The sequence below is a fragment of the Rhea pennata genome, chromosome Z (genome assembly GCF_028389875.1).
Source record: "Rhea pennata isolate bPtePen1 chromosome Z, bPtePen1.pri, whole genome shotgun sequence".
Lineage (NCBI taxonomy): Eukaryota > Metazoa > Chordata > Aves > Rheiformes > Rheidae > Rhea > Rhea pennata.
The window spans coordinates 52,739,619-52,759,128 of NC_084702.1; the positions used below are offsets into that span (position 1 = coordinate 52,739,619).

The 19,510-nt window shown below is 39.5% G+C and overlaps 1 protein-coding gene across 1 annotated transcript in view; it reads left to right on the plus strand.

Annotated features, from left to right (window-relative positions):
* The first annotated feature begins 475 nt into the window (after positions 1–475).
* The window catches only part of HAPLN1 (hyaluronan and proteoglycan link protein 1), a 31,340-nt gene continuing 12,305 nt past the window's right edge, over positions 476–19,510 (plus strand). Inside the window, exons 1-2 of the mRNA XM_062600009.1 lie at positions 476–575; positions 12,337–12,711. Coding sequence (XP_062455993.1) covers positions 476–575; positions 12,337–12,711 — 475 coding nt within the window. The remainder of the gene's footprint in view (positions 576–12,336; positions 12,712–19,510) is intronic.

A 19,510-nucleotide genomic window follows, 5' to 3' on the forward strand; every position in this document is an offset into this window, starting at 1 on the left:
TGCAAAGATTGTTTTAATCCTAGAAATCCATCGTTAGAAGATTGCATCATACAGTAAATATAGACATAGTGATAGCTTTAGATCATTTTAACTGTATTAACAGACCAGATTTATAGCACCTTTGGAAAATCAAAAATACACTAGAACAGTTTTTTGAAACACCAGTATTGCTTGCATATGGTCTTGCAGGGAGTTTGGTTTTTGCATATTTGTGTGTGTTTTTATTCTTTCATGTTGTATTTCTGCATAGACAGAGTTAAATACTGATTCCCAGTTTCATTTAATGGAAGTCCAAAACGAAAAGGTCCAGTCTTCATGTCTAAAAAATTGCTAGCTATTTTAACTTTTTCAGCTGAGTGGGTTAAATACTAGCTGTAACAAGTTGTGCAGTGCAACATTGTAAAGGGTTCCAAAATTTCACAAGCCTCTTTGTATCTGATGTCTTCACAGTGAAGAAGATTTTTTGACTGTAAAGATGAGGAGTCTACTTTTTCTGGTGCTGATTTCTATCTGCTGGGCTGAACCTCACCCTGATAACTCAACTCTAGAGCATGAAAGAATTATTCACATTCAAGGTAAGGAAATGCAGCTATATCATATACTGATATGAGAAAATATCAGTATCTTCAGACTGCTGAGGGAGACAAAATCATGTCCTTAATGATCCTTATTTTTTTTATTCTGCTGCATTATTTTTAAATACTGTTACTGATGACTGAACCTTTTGTTTTCTGGTTCTGTTGCATTATTATTACAATCTCTAAGAAATATAAAAACATGAAAGTTACATTGTCTAATAGCACTTAGTCACAACCTTGCAGAGATTAGTGAGTAAAGGACAGCATATCTTAAGATAAAGAAAAAAGCATGCATCCTAAAGTAATAATCAACTTCCATGAACTGAAATATCTTTAGGGTTTTTTGTGGAATATATTTGTTTTAAGATGACAGTCATGTATAAATCTTCATATCATAGAAAAAATTGCTGCTTATTCTTTAACTCCAGTATATGTGAGCTACGTTTAAATTGGGCAATTTAAACACGAGGAGGAGGAGGGAAAAAGAAGTAGCTTACCCCAACAGAAATGTGTCTGTCCTCATGCCTTTTTTTTCACACTAAGTATTATACTGCCCTTCTGCATAATCCTGTTTGATTCATTTGAATCCTACAGCTTAGAGCTGTAGCAGGGTTGGAGTCTGCAGTACAATGCAGCTGTTTTTTCAGTTCCAGCTTCAGTCGTTGAGGGTCATTCTGTATAAGAAAAAACAGAGGATTTATGCAGTAAGGAGAGGCAGAACTAACAGAGATTTTCCTGCCATCAGTTACATGTTTATTGAGGCTGGTTAAAATTAATACTACAAAATTAAGCAGTACAGTATTATTTTTCCTTCTCTCTTTCTCTCTTGAAAGTTTGATTCCTTTCTCTTAAAAGCTGGCAAACTGTGTTATTTGAACTTCCTTATAAACATGAATTGTAGAGGCAAGGCAAGATACTAAGAGAACCTGAGCACTTAATAGTCCCAGGAAAGTTACAGAAGTTAAAGGTGCTTTGCACTTATTTAAATAGACACTCAGATTTTCAAGGTCAAATAAAAGAATAAGAGATAGTTGATTTCCTTCTAAGGAAACTCATAGTATGAAGGTCAAACAAATGTGTATATCAAAATGCAGACATGTCACTTCTGTGAGATGATGAATATTCGTTCTCCAAAGTAAATTTCAAAGCTGATGCCTGCATCTAATGAATGCATAGTTTGTCTTTTCTAGTATAAAGCTGTTTCTTAACTGTAAATGGTTTATCTCTTGAAAGAGGAATTTAGTGCTTATAATTAAACCAAACCAAAATTAATTTTCTTCAATCTGTATGTCTTAAATTTGCCTAATCAGCAGTTTATTTTCAAGTCATATAGTTCACTTAACATCAGTCTTCTAGCATATGTACAGTGCAGGCTGCAAGTGACTATGCTGCTAGATAGTTTAAAACTGATAAAAGTTTCGTGATAGGTCATTCTTCCTATACATAAAACCTCAGCTCTGAACCTCAAGAGTTTATTCCTTGAAGAAAAGCTGGATAGTGCTTAAAATTGAGCTCTATCATGAGCTTTGAAGATCAGCTGATTCACGCTCTGAAGTACACAGACCACGAATCAAAAAGAATAAAACAGCTCAGAACTTGATATTTTTGTTATTAATTTTGTACATTCCTCTTTGCACTGTGGAATCACATCAGGCTTGGGATTACATTCTGCCCAATGCTGCATAAACTCATGAGATGAGCTACACCTGGAAAAGAGCTGGAAATCAGGGGAGTCTGTGGAACACGTGTTATAGGACCGTATGAAAAGTATTTTACATTACAGTAAGGAAGGTAGCACTCCCCTTGTGTGCTGTAAGCTTGGGAATACTTTGGAATGACAAATGGTGCAGAGAACTGTAGTGTGGTCAAGTACAGAGAATCGAAAGGGATCTCCTGGGGCAAGGAATTCAGCTGCCTTCTGTCCCCTTTTGCACATCATGTAATATCCCGTAGAATGAGTTTCTTTCTCATACAAGCTGGGTTTCAGACCCCATTACTGAAAGGTAGTTCTAGCCCCTATTCTTCTGACACTTCTAATTCTACACGTGCATTTGTAGCCATTTTATGGCCTTGTGCTTGTCCTAGTATTATTCCTTGGCTTTAGACAACTCTTTTTCTGCTTAGATGTTCACTTTAAAACAGTAATGAGACAACATTGTATCTCCTCACAGCTGTCATTTCAAATTATTCTCTAATAGTACAACCTCCAGTTGCCTCATGATTTTAGTAGTTTGTCCATACTTTTCCATACAGTTTGTTCTTGTTTGAATTTGTACTTCTTGAACATGACCAGCCAGAATTGTGGTCAAGATAAGGTCTTCGGCTGGTGTTAATATTTCTGCCTTTCAGCTAGCAATACATTTATCAGAGCTGGGATCAGATCTGCCCTCTCCCTGGCCACAATGCAGTGGTGATTGATAATCTACTGTGACAGACAACACTTAGCAGTCATTCTCCTTTGCTATCACCTGCAATTAACAAGGATAAGATTTAGAGTAGAAATTATTCATATTAGATCTTGCATTCTGTGTTAGATGATATCACAGTTTTTCACTCTATTTCTGTTTCTAGATTTACTAAATGTATTCTTCTCTCATCAGTGATGTTTAATGACATACAAAAATTTAATTATTCAGTATTTCCATTTATATTTCATTTTATTTTTTAATGTAAATACTGAAGAATATCAGTCTCAACACTGATAACAGAAAAAGCATGCTGGCCAATCACTTATGTTTCAGCCCAAATAATTGCAGTCTCCCCTGTATCTAGTCCTTACTGATTTAAGCAAACACTTATGTTCTTCATCATGCCTAATTTCCCATGTTTCCTGAATCAGTTGCTTCCCTGAGCTCCAAGAAGATCAGTACCTCACACTTCCCTGTCCTTATTATCCATTTTTTCATATGTTTGCTGTCTATCAGTCTGACACACTTCTGTAAATGTCTGTGGGATCTATTCCACTTTCTAGTGACCTGCTCTATCTAATTATTTCTCTCCTTCAACAATTTTTCTTCAAGAGCTGTTTTCAAGTTTTGTTTGCTGTTGAAGTCAGACTAATCACTTTGTTTGTGGCTCAATTACTTTCCTTACATATACATATTATTTTACTTTCGTCAAGAAACTTACGGTACCATTCTCAATGTGATAGATCAGCTAATACCTCTGTTGTCAGGTTTGCCAGAGTAGGTGTCAGTAATGTCAGTATGTCAACCTATTTTTCCACTCTTCAATCAAACACACTGTGTTTCCGGAATTCAGATTTCACCTTTATGTCTTAATTCCATATCGGTGCACTCATTTACATCACACCACCTAACTTCACACCATCAGAACCAACCTTATTAAAAACAGGGAAAAAAATAGTACTTGGGTGATTTCTGTATTGTGCTTCACCTTTATCTGTATAGTGATTGCACATTCTGAAATGAACCTGTGTCTGTTTAAAAGACTTATCTCACTACTAGAGTAAGATCTCTTACAGTCCTTCCTGACATGTGTTTGATCCTTATCCCATTCTATCCTTGACATTATTTCTTGTTTCTTCACAACTTATTGTAGCACTGATGTACAGTGCTAGTTCTCACCTTTGTTTTTTTTATCCAGCTTTCCTGAAAAGCAGCCACCTATTAATACTATATTCCAGCCCTGACTGCTATTTCCACATGTTTCTGTCTTCGTTGGTGGTTCTGTTAGAACCAGAAGATCTCACTCCCCCATTTTGCTGCCCTTCCGTTAGTACATAACCTTCTGCTGTCTCTCCCAGACTCAACATTTGCTAAACAGAACAAACAGCATTTAATTGATTATATTATTCTCTGACTATATTGGCAGATCATTGCTTTTATTAGAACTCTTTCAGCAGTCCACTCCTCTAAAATTACGGCATCTTTCTTTTCTAAACACCTCTTTTTTGTCATCGCACTAGGTGTAGATATTTTCTCCTAAATCTTTCCTCTAATTTCTTCACTCAGAGTTTTTCTTGTTGGCAGTGCCAGTCTCAGTCACAGAGGAACAGCAATCAGTGTGTTAGGGAGCATCCGCCCACAAGATAAGCCCCAGGTTGAATGTTTCCCATTCTTTGAACATCTCTATCTGTGTAGCCTCTGTTGGTCCATTCCTAATAGAAATATGACAGCACGAGTAGTCCAGACATATCAGTCAGGTTGAGATTGTTTTTAGGATCCTCTCTAGCCTTAGACTCCCGTCTTATAGCCTTGGTTCTCATGAAGCTTTCATACCTTTCTGTTTTCTCAGTCAGTATGCACAGCTCTGATCCTGCTGTCAGTGTAAATTCTAGTTCCTGTGTCTTCCTCCCATAATTCAGACAGCCAGAGCATCTTTCAGAGATAAGAAGATTCTTCTGTAAGTTGCCATTCTGCAAAATAAACAAAGTTGACTCAACTATCACAGTAACTGCCAAGTTAATTTCTTGAGGGTGGTAAAAGCCTTTAACATGTGCCTCCAATTTGATCAAGACTTATAAAATATAACAAGAATGTAAAGTTTTGGTTGAGGAGGACCAAACTTTAGGTTTTCCTTTAATATCAGTGAATTTGTTATGTAGTTTTTCTTTACCTTTCAGATACAGGGCACACCCTTTAGCCTCTCAAGAACCTTCTATGTCAATATATTTACACATACCAAGAAATATTACATCATGAACTGAGCAGAAAACTTTCTAATGTTTTCCTATGGGAAAAAAGAAAGTTAAATCCATTAATCAGTAACAAAGATGGATGAAATTTCTGCTTACATTGCTCTGCATGATGATGAGTTTTATGCACCATCCACCTCTCTTTCTTCAAAACAAGACAGAACCAGTAGGGGGAATGAAGCTGTTTAAACTTTCTTGACTTGCTAAAAACATGGTATTAGATTGGTAACTTGACCTCATACACTAATTCTGATGTTCCCAAGTCTCATGCTTTGCCTCTTTCCTGTTGGCTTTCTTTCTTTGCTCTACCTTCTACATTTTCCCACTTTCCATGATGTTATTTCTTTCCATTTTCCTGCATTTATTTTTTCCTTTAATATTTCTCACTACTTTTGTTGCCATTCAGGACACTTTAAATGATCTCATAATAAATCTTACAGTTGCTTCTTAGTGTTGAGCTGTTGCTTTTACATCAGTAAAACTTTTTTCTTCCTCAGAAATTGTCTATATTCACAGCATCTAATGGAAACATAAGCAAAGAGCAGCATCACCTCCTGTTGGCACATTGCTTTCATTAAAGGTGTTCAGACTGTGAAACAAAACTTAATTTAACAGGGCCTTTTAACAATCTCCCCAATGTATTACCCAGCATGAGTAGGTGGAATCAGAGAAAAAGTGTTTTACCTCAATCTTGTCATCTCCGTGTTGGAGAGAGAGAGAGAGAGAGAGAGCAAGAGAGAGAGAGAGAGAGGGAGGGAGGGAGAGGGAGAGAAATTTCTCCCCTGCCATTAGTAAAGCAGGTATTTTTAGCAGTACTGTTGTTTGGAACTGTTTAGCTGAACTTCTTAATTAAGATTTATCAGTATCGCTATTGCCAGTTGTATGTCCAAATGTAAAAATAATGTATAAAAAATATTTTTTCCTGACAGATCGAAGGTGGAAACATAATACTTTGATGCTTATGTTTTCTTTCTTCTGACATAAACACAATGAAATTCATGCTTGCACCAAATAAGAACAAACAGCTTTCTTTAGCTGTGTGACCAATGTTTGTACAAACAGAAGTTTTTAGTATTTTTCAAAAAGCAAAGTAAAAAATTAGCTAATTATAGAATAGTTAGAAAACAAGTAGTAGAAGTAGATGGAAAAAAGTGTTTGCATGTATAATTCTACCTGACACTCATCCCTTCAGATTCTCTGATTAATACATACAAACATATATGTATATCAATATATGGTGGTTGGATACATATTTTAGCTAGTGGAAGTTACTGGTATCAAATAACAGTTATTATCATTATCAGATTTTTGAATTCTTAAATAGACATAGCAGATTAAGAAAACATGCCAGTTCTACAGGCCCAGTGAGGGTATATCTTAGAACAAGGATTACACTCAGGTCCCAGATGATACTACAGGAAAGCAAGAAACAATTCTGTTAAATAGGATGACAGACAATGTTGTTTAATTAATCTTTTGCTAACTGTGCGGAATATCTAAGGCAATAGATGAGTTTTATCTGACAAAAAAATCCATAAAAACTTTCAAAGAGAAAAAAAAATCTGACTGATTTTTTTCTTCTAAAATGCACATTTTTTCCATATGCTGTAATTCTTTCTGTAACTCTTACTCTATAATTAAAATATGGGAATAATCAAGTTATGTGGCAGGGTCAGTATAAGACTCTAGGTAGTTCTGATGGATAAAGTGGCTAAATCTGTTTGCCAAGGGTCACAGCTAATGACCTGACTCTGCCCTGCTACCCCGCACTACATTGCTGGCCTTCCAAATCTAACTTGCCATTGCTCTTGAGCACAGAAGCCAGTTAAAAATGAAACAATAACAAATCAAAAAAAAACCATCCTTAATGTGTCCAAGGGTATAACTTGGAACAAAACCAGTAATCCAGCAGGTGAGACTAAACTGAAAGCACCAAGAGCATGAGAAAAATCCATTTAATGTCCTTCTTGGAGTGGGAATCACACTAAAGTCAATGCAAGGTGCGTACAGAGTAACGGTAACAAGAACAGCAGTGTTAATTGTGTAGCAGACAGGCAGGGGAGAAAGGGAGGGCAGATGGAAAATAAAACAAGCTGGTGGCATGCTGCCTCCTGTGCCTTCTTATTTATGGTGGCAAGATGTTCTGTGGCACACAGAGAAAATACATGTGCTCAATTTGGCCCTGCAGAGTGAGAGCAAGGTTGAGCCCTGCAACAAGCTCCTAGGTCAGCGCTGGTCCGTGGCAGGCTGTGCCGCAGCAAGGGAAAGCGGCTTCTGAGCTGGGTGCCTGCAGAGATCAGCACAGCTTAGTGCCTTCATACTTATGGTGATGTCCATCATCCTTCTGACAGTCTCTTCCTAGATCCTCTCCTGCCATCTATTGCCATCTTCGTTCTCAAGTAAGAGGTTGCCCAGCACATTCCTCACCATCAGTCTGTATCTGAGGTTCTTCTGCAGCCAGGTGCATAATTTTTCTCATCTACAAAAAAATCTAAACAATCCTGTCCAGAAAACTGTTTAGTGAAGGATTATCTGGTGTTTGCAGAGTTTATGCTGTTCAGCAGCCAGTTACCTTACAAACTCTCTGATGGTACTTTCTTGGAAAAAATAAGTGTTTTCTTCTTTGAGGGCTACACTAGACACTACAATAACACTTATCTCAACTTTTTTTTCATCTTGTACTCGTCATTTAGATAATCCTGCCCTTTACATACAAAGATTTTATTCAGAAGGAGCAGCCTGTCAGAAACCTGATGAGGGAAGCAGCCAGAAAGCCACTCTGACAAGCCATTATAAACATTGTTTACCCCATCTCCTGAGGTCAGATCACTGCTTCACAACAGATCATTGCTTTTTTTATGAAAGGAACTAAGATTAATTCCTCATATAACCATTTTACTTCAGTAAGCTGAAATGCTGAGTCCAAGAGCTAAAGGTGTTGGGAGAACTTACTGCTGAGTGAGGTGGCTGCAGCCTCTGTCCTCCCAGAGGACAGCAGGTAGTGAAGATGCCTTCACTATCTGAGATGTGCTCACACCTGGGACATCCCAGGGGCAATTCCAACAGTCAAGGTGCCAAACTTGAACTGTCTGTCCATTTCGTAACTGCCAACAGGACAAGGATGAAAATATCACTTGATTTATCTCAGCACTTGACACATTTGCACAGCAGTTGACTTTGGTGATACAGGAGCATGGTTTGTAATTCATTCGATGCTTCTTGTGCAGAACATGGACAGAATAGTAAAAGCTCTACAGGTAAGCCAAGAAGAATGAACACAAGCATATATCCTTTTGCTGAGTGTCACCTTGGGGGAAAGAGTGGAGTTCGCTAATGGACTGGCATGGTTAAAAGTACAAGGCAAAAAAACTAGAAATACAGATTAGAAAGAATAGACAGGACTTCTTAAAAGTAGTTACATATACATGTTTCCCACTCTTTTACACAGTATATTCAACCCTCACAGGTTAAAAAAATAACAACCAAACCCCAGTTCTAATTCCCAGTTCTGAAGGAATGACACTGTGCTGTTGGTTTCTGGTTTGTTCAGTTCTTGGGGGGGGGGGGTTGTTTGCTTGTTTTTGTTTTAACTCTCTCTGTTCACTTTCGAAAGACCAAGACTGTTCATTTTGCCCTGCTCCTAACAACATGCAAGTAAGTGAATTTAGCCCTGGTTCTCACTGGCTGCTGGATAATACAGACATTCTTCCTTCTTGCCAAACTCCAGGGTTCTCATTTTTAATCCTGTATTATTCCTGTCTGCACATCTTCTAGCCCAATAGCAAACCACACTGCATACCTCAGTCTGACATCTACTTTTTCTCCAAAGCCAGTGACTCTTCCATCCTCCTCTCCCATGTCTGGGAGCATCAGCAACATTATTTGCTGCTCCATTGTCTTACTAGAGGGGCACATCATCTTTTGCCTGTAAAAAGAACTTGCTTTTTAAAAAGTTGGTGGTGGGGGGGAGGAGGAATGGTGTTCCAAATTTTACATCTCCCCTTGAACCTCCAGGGGTACAGGTGATGTCCCAGGGTAAGGAAGAACTGTGCTGGATCGACCCCCCCCCCCTGCAGCCCTCCCTTCCCAGGCTCCCATCACCTCTGTTCCTCACATTTATGGAGACATAAACCCAGGTAATAGTAGCTGCAGACGGTCAGAGCAGGTGGAAAGAGCAAGGAGAGAAGCACACAAGAGCACCAGGACGCTAGCGCAAGCTTCAGCGGTGACAGCGCTTGACAGCGCTCTGGGCAGTGCTCCAGGCCTTACTGGCACCAGCTGGCTGTTGTTAGAAAGAGCTAGCATTAGCAGCCTGAGTCACACTCTCCCTCCTCCTTCTCCAATATTTTCCCCTAATATTTATTAGCCTGCCTATTCCAGTATTAAAGACACAACATAGTTAAGCTCTGATTCAGATTTCTTGGTAATAACCACCCAAAAGCATAATATTTCCCCTCCCAAGATAGACAGAAGTCTGTGAAACTTCTTTGTCCTCAGGAGAAACAGGGAAAGCAGCAGACAAGCCGCCCTGGCAGCTTTGACTTTCTTCCTTCTCCACTTCATGTGAAAATGGCTGCTCTGCCCTAGAGCACCTCCCTCCTGAGAGGCTTCCCTCCAAGGGGAAAAAGCTGTGCTGCTCTCAATCCCTGCCCGAGGAAGGGCAGTGAAGAAGAGAAAGTTGTCTGGCAATACATATGATCTATTTTGCAGTGATGATTTTTCACTAAGTAGGGAGGTTTCTCATCCTAGTAAAATTACTTCCAGCACTTAGACTTGTTCATTCTCAAGGAATCTGGCTTTCCAGCTATCTGTTCCCTTCAGATAATAGCAACATTCTTCACACAGCATTTCCTGTCAAAGAACTGCACAATTTGGGGTACCTTCTATTCTTAAATGGTAGAGCATTTGAACTCAATGAATTTGTCTTTGAAATTACCACTTCTGAATATGTTTGCAGGTGACTTAATCATGAAATGCCATATAGCCTGATGAAGCTTCTGCTTTGTGTAGCCAGCGTCAAGAGATAGTGAAGTCAAGCATAAACTGCCCACTACAGGGAATGAATATATTTATTTAGCCAGCAGATCAGTCAATGGTCAGAAGCCTGGGACTTTCTGAGGATGCATACAAACTACAAATCTTAACATCTCCCTCCACTCCCTGTGGCTGCAGACACACTGTGTGTTTTTGCAGTGCTGTAAACAGACAGCTCGTTGGGTAAAATACTGTGTGATGGGCTCATCGTTGAGAGACTGTCCATCAGCTTATCTGTCTCTTCACTGCTTCTCTAATTCAGTCCTTTTCTTCTTCCATCATCCAGACCTCTCAAGCTGATGATAGAATTTTTGCATGCACTTCTAGATTTTTGTCCTTTAAATCCAGACTCAAGCCCACTGAAGCTGGCAGAAAACTGTTTTAGCCTTCAGAGTCATCAGGTTGGCCTTTATAGCAACCCTCCCACCCCCTCTGCCTCAGGAAGTTTGCCTTGGCTTCTGCTAAAGTCAGTGGGAGCCTGATCGAGCCTCAGACTTGAGAATCACGTATCTAGGCAGTTGCTGCTATACTGAACATGCATGTGTAGTTACAGTCTTCCTCGGTAATTTGTTACATACAGTGAGGTCAGTAGTTCTGCTCTGGTGAATGGAGCGCTGGTGATTCACTGCCAGTTTTACTTGGTGTCCCCAGTGGCAGAAGACAGCAATATCTGCAGCAGTGCTGAGCTTGCTAAACCATACCTGAGAGGAGAGGCAAGAGGTGCTAAAAGAAGGAAGTACTCTAGCTTTTGGATCCATCAGCTGACTGTCACCATCAAACCCGTGCTTCCAGGGTTTGCCAAAAAGGAACAGAGCATAGCAAAGAAGGCTCAAGAAAGTGAGCACCTGTTCTAACACAAACACAACAATTTAATAGAGTAACATCAGTGGCAAACACCTACTAGAGAGTAAAGGGAGCAGAGAAGCTGGGGTAAGGATATGGAGAAAAGGTGCTATTCATTTAAATATGCCTTCACGTGAAAAATCAGAGCAAAATCTCAAAGAAAAAATAAGGAGAGATTCCTTCAAATCTGAGGAGGGCAGGATTTTAGTAATTTGAGGGTATCATGGTGAATATGACAGACAGTTCTGGTAAACGGAACTTCCTTCCTTTGATGTACTTATTTCAGAACAGGAACTTAAAGGTTGGAATAAAATGCAAGTAGAAAATGAGACATCTTAAAATTATGCTGATGCTTTTGATGTCAATATAAATAGTGCTATTTGTACAGTTACATTTTTCCTACCTTGTGAGAATGATTCACTGTATCCTGGATCTCAATGGGGTTTTTGTATGCTGCCATTTGAGCTCAGTTTGTATCCAAACATTGAATTATGAAAAAGAAAAAAAAAAAAAAAAAAAAAAAAAAAAGTGGAGGTGGTCAGGCCTGAAACAGCCCACAGGGAAATACAAAATGTTTGTGTGGTGTCTTTTATGGAGGACCATACTCACCTGGACGGTAGACAAAACAGTGAGGCAGGGAAGCTGGTGTAACATGCAAGAGAAGTTCCCAGCGTGCAGTTAATACAATACCTGGTTGTGATATCCTGTGCAATCAGATTTGCAAAATCAAGACCTCAGAAGTAAGAGATCTCTTACGGGAGATCTAACAAGTTATCAGACTATGCAGTTGGGAGGAAAAGGGCTTAACCCCCCCATGCATACCTCGTGATTAATCCAGTCAATATAACTCTATCATCATGACCATGGATTACGTCGGGCGGCCTCTACCTACACAGCAGGCATTGCTGGGAACCTGTTTGCCCTTCTCTTTCTCTGGGAGCATACACACACTACTTTCCTCCATATACAGACTGAGAAGTAAAGCTGCATTTTGCTATTTAATCTCACTTCAGCATGTGTTATCAGCCTTTAAGTGTGTGACTAAGTAAATAGTTACATACTACCAGCTTATATACCTTACTGCTGCATAGGTACAATATAATTGCAGGGAACTAACCCTGCAGACCTATGGTATAATATAGCTAATGCATTGGTAATACATCCATTCTGTAAAAGGTAGACTACAGACTAAGACTTGTTTTTATTTTTCTCCTTAAATCCTAGAAGAAAATGGACCCCGTCTACTTGTGGTAGCACAACAAACTAAAGTCTTCACACACCGGGGTGGCAATGTCACACTGCCATGTAAATTTTACCATGAACACACATCAACAGCTGGCTCAGGAACTCACAAAATCCGCGTCAAGTGGACCAAACTCACCTCAGATTACCTCAAAGAAGTGGACGTCTTTGTTGCAATGGGACATCACAGAAAGAGCTATGGAAACTACCAGGGCAGAGTGTTTCTGAAGGAAAGCAGCGAGAATGATGCCTCTCTTGTAATCACAGATATCGTGCTAGAGGATTACGGGAGATACAAGTGCGAGGTGATTGAAGGTTTAGAGGATGATACAGCAGTGGTGGCTTTGGATTTAGAAGGTAGGTAACACCTGAATTCTGTTTACATTCAGACATGTGCAGTGTTATAAAATGCATGCATTTCCTAATACCATGTATTACCAGTGATAACAACCAGCTGAGAAGTGGGATTCATTGTGCTCTGGGGATCTTGGCCTGGCAGCCAACATAAACTGGAAGAACATTAGGACTTCTATAGCTTCTTATACTAGCCTCTGGCATTTTCAGCCCCCCAGTGAGCCCCAGTGTGAGGGGATCTGAAAGAAATGACCAAGCATAGCATGAATAACTCCAAATGTTTCTAATTTGGGCCTATCACTTTACAGAAAGTACTTTGTATTTTACAGTAGTAGACTTAGGAAAAAATATATCAAATATTCCCCTAATGGTTATTTCACAGAACTTCAGCCGGTGTTCTGTCAAGCAGATACAAATCTTCTTGCAAAAAGAAACAATGTTAAAGTAGTTTTCCAGAGACAATAGTTTGTTTCTTCCAGCCTTGTAATTATATGAAATAAATCCCTACATTGCCTGCCAAGATAATTCCTACATGTAGTCTGTAGTCAGTTTCCTCAGAAACATTCCTGTAAACAGTATAGTACACAAACATCATAAAAATTACTGAGATGACCTTAGGGAGGACCAAAATTCAGCTTTTATTTACTCTTAGGAAATTCACAAAAAATTATGCGATTCAGTGCATTTAAATCATTATTTGGCCTTTTTCCCCAAAAATGCTGTATTCACCAATAAACTAAGAGCTGCATGGGGATGCTTCACTTACATTTCTGTTTACCAGCAAGTGTGTGTCTGAGAAAAAAAACTCCTAAATCATCTGAAGTTAAATCATCTGTTGAGAGTAGTTGGGGATAAAAAAATAAATAAAAAAGGGGGGGGAGAATAAAGGAAAACCCAGATCCAGGCTTACACACTGGCAAATAGCTGAGATATATGAATCTTCAGCTTTCACTCTATTGCACATTACAGTATGTACTTAATTTGCATACAGAATAAGACTAGCCCACTGCTTCTTGAAGCCAAATAGGTGGCACGGCTTCGCCTTCCTTGCATTCGTTTTTCCTTGCTTGGTAAGAGGCTGCTAATGTATTATATTTCTGAGCACAGAAAAGCCCCTCACAGTTTCTGTGCTGGTGGGACTGTCGACTTAGACTGTTTCTCCCCCTCGTAATCAGTCCGAAATAAGAACATAAGCTGTTCTTCAAAATTTAGGAAATGACTTAACCTGCATACACGTCCAATTTGCTTTATCTAAAACTCATTTCTGAGTGAAGAGAGAGATGAGCAGGAGGAAAAGGCATATTACTTTATTCTCCTCCATTAGCCAACGGCACGGATGTGCTCGGTCTCCTCTGGGCCAGGGAAGCGCTGCAGCGCTTGCTCCCTGCAGCTGCTCTCTCCGGGACGAGCCACGGGAGTGAGACCAGTTTCAGTTTATCGAGTTCTGGTTTACGGGAGTAAAAGCAAGGCTTTGGAGTCTACCCGGGCTGCAGCTCTGGGACCTGCATTCGGGAGAGGTGTTACAAGGTCAACAGCTCCAGGGCAGTCACTTCACAGGATGATTTCAAGATAGTAAGGATGTAAACAGAAACATGTGGGGTAAACGCAACCGTTTGGCATACAGGAGAAATAGCAAATGCTATATAATCCAGACCAGGAACAGGCGACAGCTGTTACCTGTGTTCGACCCCAGCACGTCTCTGCTCTTCTTGAACTGTTTGCAGACAGTGCTAGAGTCCATTCCCGCATTGCTAGGTGGGATATAGCTTTCCTTAGTAATTCTGCACAACAGCATGCTATAATACTCCCCTGTCAGTCTCCTCACATCGTAAGCACATATATCTGTCAGGCTTCAAAAATATTTCACAGAAACAGTAATATATCTTGTTCCCAGTCAGCTACTGGGATTTCCCAGTGTTTTATGGCATAATGATGTTTCTGCCAACGTAAAAAGGTCAGAACCTGTGTAAAATCTTTAAAGGATTCATCACACCACAAATGTCGTGCAGGTACTCAGCTGGTGCCGCTTAGCGGTGTGTAGTTGGAGTTAAACTTCATCAGCGCTCTGCTATTAAAAGTGAGGAGACTCCAGCACAAATGCTGCCTACTGTCATAGGAGACTTTGGGAAAGAGGAGAAAACTGACAGCTGTAGTATCAGAACGTGAAATTTGGCTTGAAGCTTTATGAAAATACTTTTGTGCATGGCAGAGTAGTTAGATCAAAATTTGAAAGGTTCTATACTAGAATTTTTTTTATTATTTATTACACACAGTAGTTACCAAAATACAGTTATGTGGGGTTTTTTTGACAGTGCCCAGAATTAAGTGCTAAATTCACAACTAGACTTTTACAAGCAAGTTTGCACAGATAGACATCTACATTCCCCAAGCAACACGTGAACAGAGGGAGGGATCTCAACCCTGACATTCCCCAGGGCAATTATACTTAGGACAAACCACACAAGTTAGTCAACACTAAACACAGAAAAAAATGTGTGTTTTAATTTCAAGGCCTGAAGTGGAAGGACAAGGGGGGGAAAGAATTTATCACTCTAGGTTCAGAAGGACTGGACCTAGGACCTGCGGCCTTGGAGGATGCGGCGGTTCCCCAGGCTCTTCAGGAGCTGAGGCATCTGAGCTGAGGCATTTGTGTCTTCCACAAAGACACAAATCTGCTAACTGGGGGTATTTTGCAGCTCCTAAACCAATTTGCCCCTTGCTGGGAAGCCTACAGGCTCTGAGTGGCAGCAGAGGCTCGTCTCAGGTTCCAGATGGAGTCCTTTCCTCCCAGAAAGTGAGGAGATGCTCACTTTCCGAGAGAGTGAGACAGAGAAAGACAGAGAGAGACAGAGACAGAGACAGAGACAGAGAGAGAGTTAAAAGATGTTTCACTGCCTAAATCCTACCTCTCACGGTGGCAAGGTGTCTAGAACCAGTCAGGATGCATATTGACATCCTTGCTTCCAAGATAGAAAGGAGCTACTTCTGTTGAAAACACAGCTGAAAAAATGAGATTTTCTACCTTTTTATTTGACTATTTATGTTGGTAGAGCACTAGGCCATTGAATATCAAAGCTGGGTTCCATGTCCCAATCATAAACAGCATTACCTCTAGCTTGCTAATAAGCAGTGTCTCACCTGCAACATGCCACCCTCAACCCACCTTCTCCAGCACCACCACTGCTTCCCACCTTCCATTCCCCTCAAAAAAAAAAGGAAAAGTGATTGAGCGGAATCATATTTCTTTAATCAAGTATATTCCAATCTCTAGTCAAAGGAAAGCTTATACATTTTGATTTGGATCTGTTTAACAAATGGAACAATGTCTCTTCTGGTGACTTTGGTCAGACATGGGAGAGATGTCAAACTGTTCATGTCTGACATTATAGAGTGATGATGCACATTCAGAAAAATCTCATTAGGGAAACCTCATGGTAAAACTTAACCTTTCCAGAACACAGATGAGACTATTGAGTGTCTCAGTTTGGAATAAGACAACTTAGTCCAGTTTAAGGTAATTGAATCAATGATTTTGGCTCTAAGATTCATTTCATTTGTCTTATAAAATGATAACGATTAAAATGCATTTATATTTCTAATGGATATGTATATATAATGAAGGAGGATGTATTCCTCTCTTCTCACACTCATGCATTCATCTTTTTCCATCGCACCTGCAGCTTCATGCAGTGCTGGCTTTAATTGCTGTTTCATGCATTTGGGCAATGAAGAACTGATCAAGGAAAAAAAATCACTGTCTTTGGACAAAAGAAAAATCTATCAGCCTAGCCTAACATTCTACATCTGTTGTAAATAATAAGGTTAATCTCACAGTAGGAAGGATTTGCATCAAAAGCCTGATGTCCTGAGATGCTGGCCCTCAGGATGTTAATTGGCAGCAAGACAAAACCATTTATATCTAGGAATGCCCCACAGCGGTACAAAACAGCTGATCACTCCAATGTGAATTCACTGTACAAACAGCAAAGCTTTGGCTAGGTGAAAGCATATTAATATATCAGTGAGAATAATTGACCTCTACCTCAAAGGACCTTTTTCTTCTCTGAACACAGTAGTGATCTGTTCTTATTAGACATACAGGCTTCCTGGAATCATCACTAAATAAACTATCTGCAATAACTGGGTAATTTTAGCTTTGAAAAAGCAGTGGAATTAGATTTAGCCCATAATTTTTACATCTGCTATACATCTGGTATGCAATGTTCTTTTCTGATACTATTTAAGAGAAGCAGATCCATGCCATGTCCCCCTTCCATTAGCAAGACAGTCCTGGCTCAAAGCTAAAACTCAGGACCAGGATTCATACCATGTTTCACAAACTGCCAGTTTTACCAATGAAGCCAGATGAAGTATTTGCCAGGCCTTCCCTGCACCCCCACGTCCTCTGTTTCTGCCCCACCTACACTTTTCTGCCCCCTTCATTGAGCCAAGGCATTTGTTCATGAGGTTGTACTGTAAATCAGATAATGAAAATGATGCAACTGAAGACTAGCCTTCAAAAAGAAAGAAAGAAAAAAAGCCACTATTTTATCATTTAATCAATATCATCCTGTTTAGTTATGTAGCTCAGCCTTACAAGTACAAGAACTCTCCTGAAGGCAGCAATATCAAGCTGGGAATGGTGTCTGGAAAAATGACAAGTATTGTAGGGCGCTGGACACTTTTTTTCTTGGGCTTGTCCCTAAAGCCATTTTCCCACTCACCTGGCCATACTGTGCTCCTTACATTTAAAAAAAAAAAAAGCATTATGAGTTTTACATTCTTTGTTGAATGTTTTGGGAGTTAAAACCTTAATCAAATTAAAAGGTCTCATAGAACAGGTAGATCTTGTTACATTAGTCACAAGCAAAGAAAGCGTTCTCAGCTTACATTAAAGTTTCTTTATTTTAGTGTTTTACTCTTGTTCTTTCTTACGAATACTAGATACTTTTTAACCTCACCATATTAGGCTTGTGTGCTGAACTTCTCAGACAGATGAAGGCTCCAGCACTGGCCCTCTGTCACACTTTCCAGGCAGAGATTTTGTGCACAGTTCCTTCAGGGAGGTAAGATTCATGGCCCAGATGACCAAGAACGTGGAACAATACTGAACCCCCAACAAAAGGCAGAGCTTTAATCTATTAGGAAAACTTTTTTTTATAGTTTCTGTCTACATAGATAGAAGACAGCTGAACATAGTAGCTTTTCAATATAGGGTCTGAAATAATTGCTTTGTGCTTTCAACAGCTCCAGAAATATGCAGATCTAGATAAACCTATTAAAAATATCTGCAGACTGCTTCTTCTAGATGGAAAATATCTCTTTGGGTGGCTCTAATGAATAGAATGAACATAATCAGGTCTTATGATCCTGCTTAGAGGTACATTAGCCTTTAGGCCCAAGATAGAATTAGAAAAAGAATAGCCATCTCTTTCAGAAAAGACTTTATAGTTCAAAATAGATCAAATTCATGAACTTCATATAAATAAATTGACCCAAACTGTCACTGTAATCATTTCCTAATACAATTATTTTCTCTTAAGTTGCATGTAAGCAACAAGGAATTCATAATTGAAACCAATACGCAGAGCCTAAAGCTTACCAATTCCATGCACTCAGCAGCCAGGGATATCAGAATTTGCCTAATAATTTGTTTCTTCTGTGTGTTGCTGTCACATTCATACACCAAAAGCTTTTTAAAACATTCTTTACAGAACAAATCTGTTGTTCTGTCTTAAAAAAAAAAAAAAAAAAAAAAAAATTACAGGCCACACTGTTTGTAAATACCCAGAAGACAACACAGAGTTTTGTAAAAGAGTAAAAGACAACAGGACTTTGTCAAGAGCAAATCATGTCAGACCAGTCTCATTCCTTCTGTGACAGGGTATCAAGTCTTTGCAGACACAGCTGTACCATGTCTAGTGTGAGCAATGGTACTATAAAAGAAAGATACACAAAAGTAAAAAGTCCAAAATAGAGCAATGTAAAATTATCTAGAAACCATAGTCAGAAAGGAAATGCTAAAAGATTTGGGACTGACTAGCCTAAGGAGAGCAAGAACAAACTACAGTCTTCAAATGTGACAAAGGTTGCAGCAAAAAGAAGGCCATAGTCTGCCCATGGGCCAGATAAGTCCAGGCATGTGTAAGTCTAGCCTCTATTTGTCAAAAGTGAGTTACACCACTGTCAGGTTAGTTGGGGGACACAGTCGGATGGGCACCACCACAAGCTTCCCCGGAGCTGCTGCCGCTGCCAGAAGCCAGTGGCCACCCATGGAGTCTGTGCTACATAATCAAGTATCTGACGATTTTGACAGGCAGAGAAATAGAGATGGATTCTCAAGGAAAATGAAGAAGTTTCCACTTTTCACAGAATTTTAGAAACCCAACATGGAAAATTATGCCTTCAAGTGTATAAACTTGCCAGCATAAAACTGTACCCTACAGTACAGCCTATAGCAAACTTTACTGTATCCTGTGTTTACACTGGCTACAAAAAAACTTACTTTTTGTTTAGACTAGAACTGAAGGAAGCCTTTCTTTACTCTGGCTGTAAAGAGACTTTCTTTTCCCCCATATGAGTTAACAGAAATTTCTTTTATTTTGTTCTATCTGTAAATACTCTTAAAACTGCTAATTGTATACAGTGCTGCCTTAACAGACAACCCAAAATTGTCATAGGAGCTGAGCTTTCTCAGGTTCCTTCCTCGTCTTTTTGCCCTGGGTAACCATTACACCTCCTTGCTCTGGGAATGTATCTCTAGTGACCAGAGAATTGCAAAGGACTCGTGTTGATTTTCAGG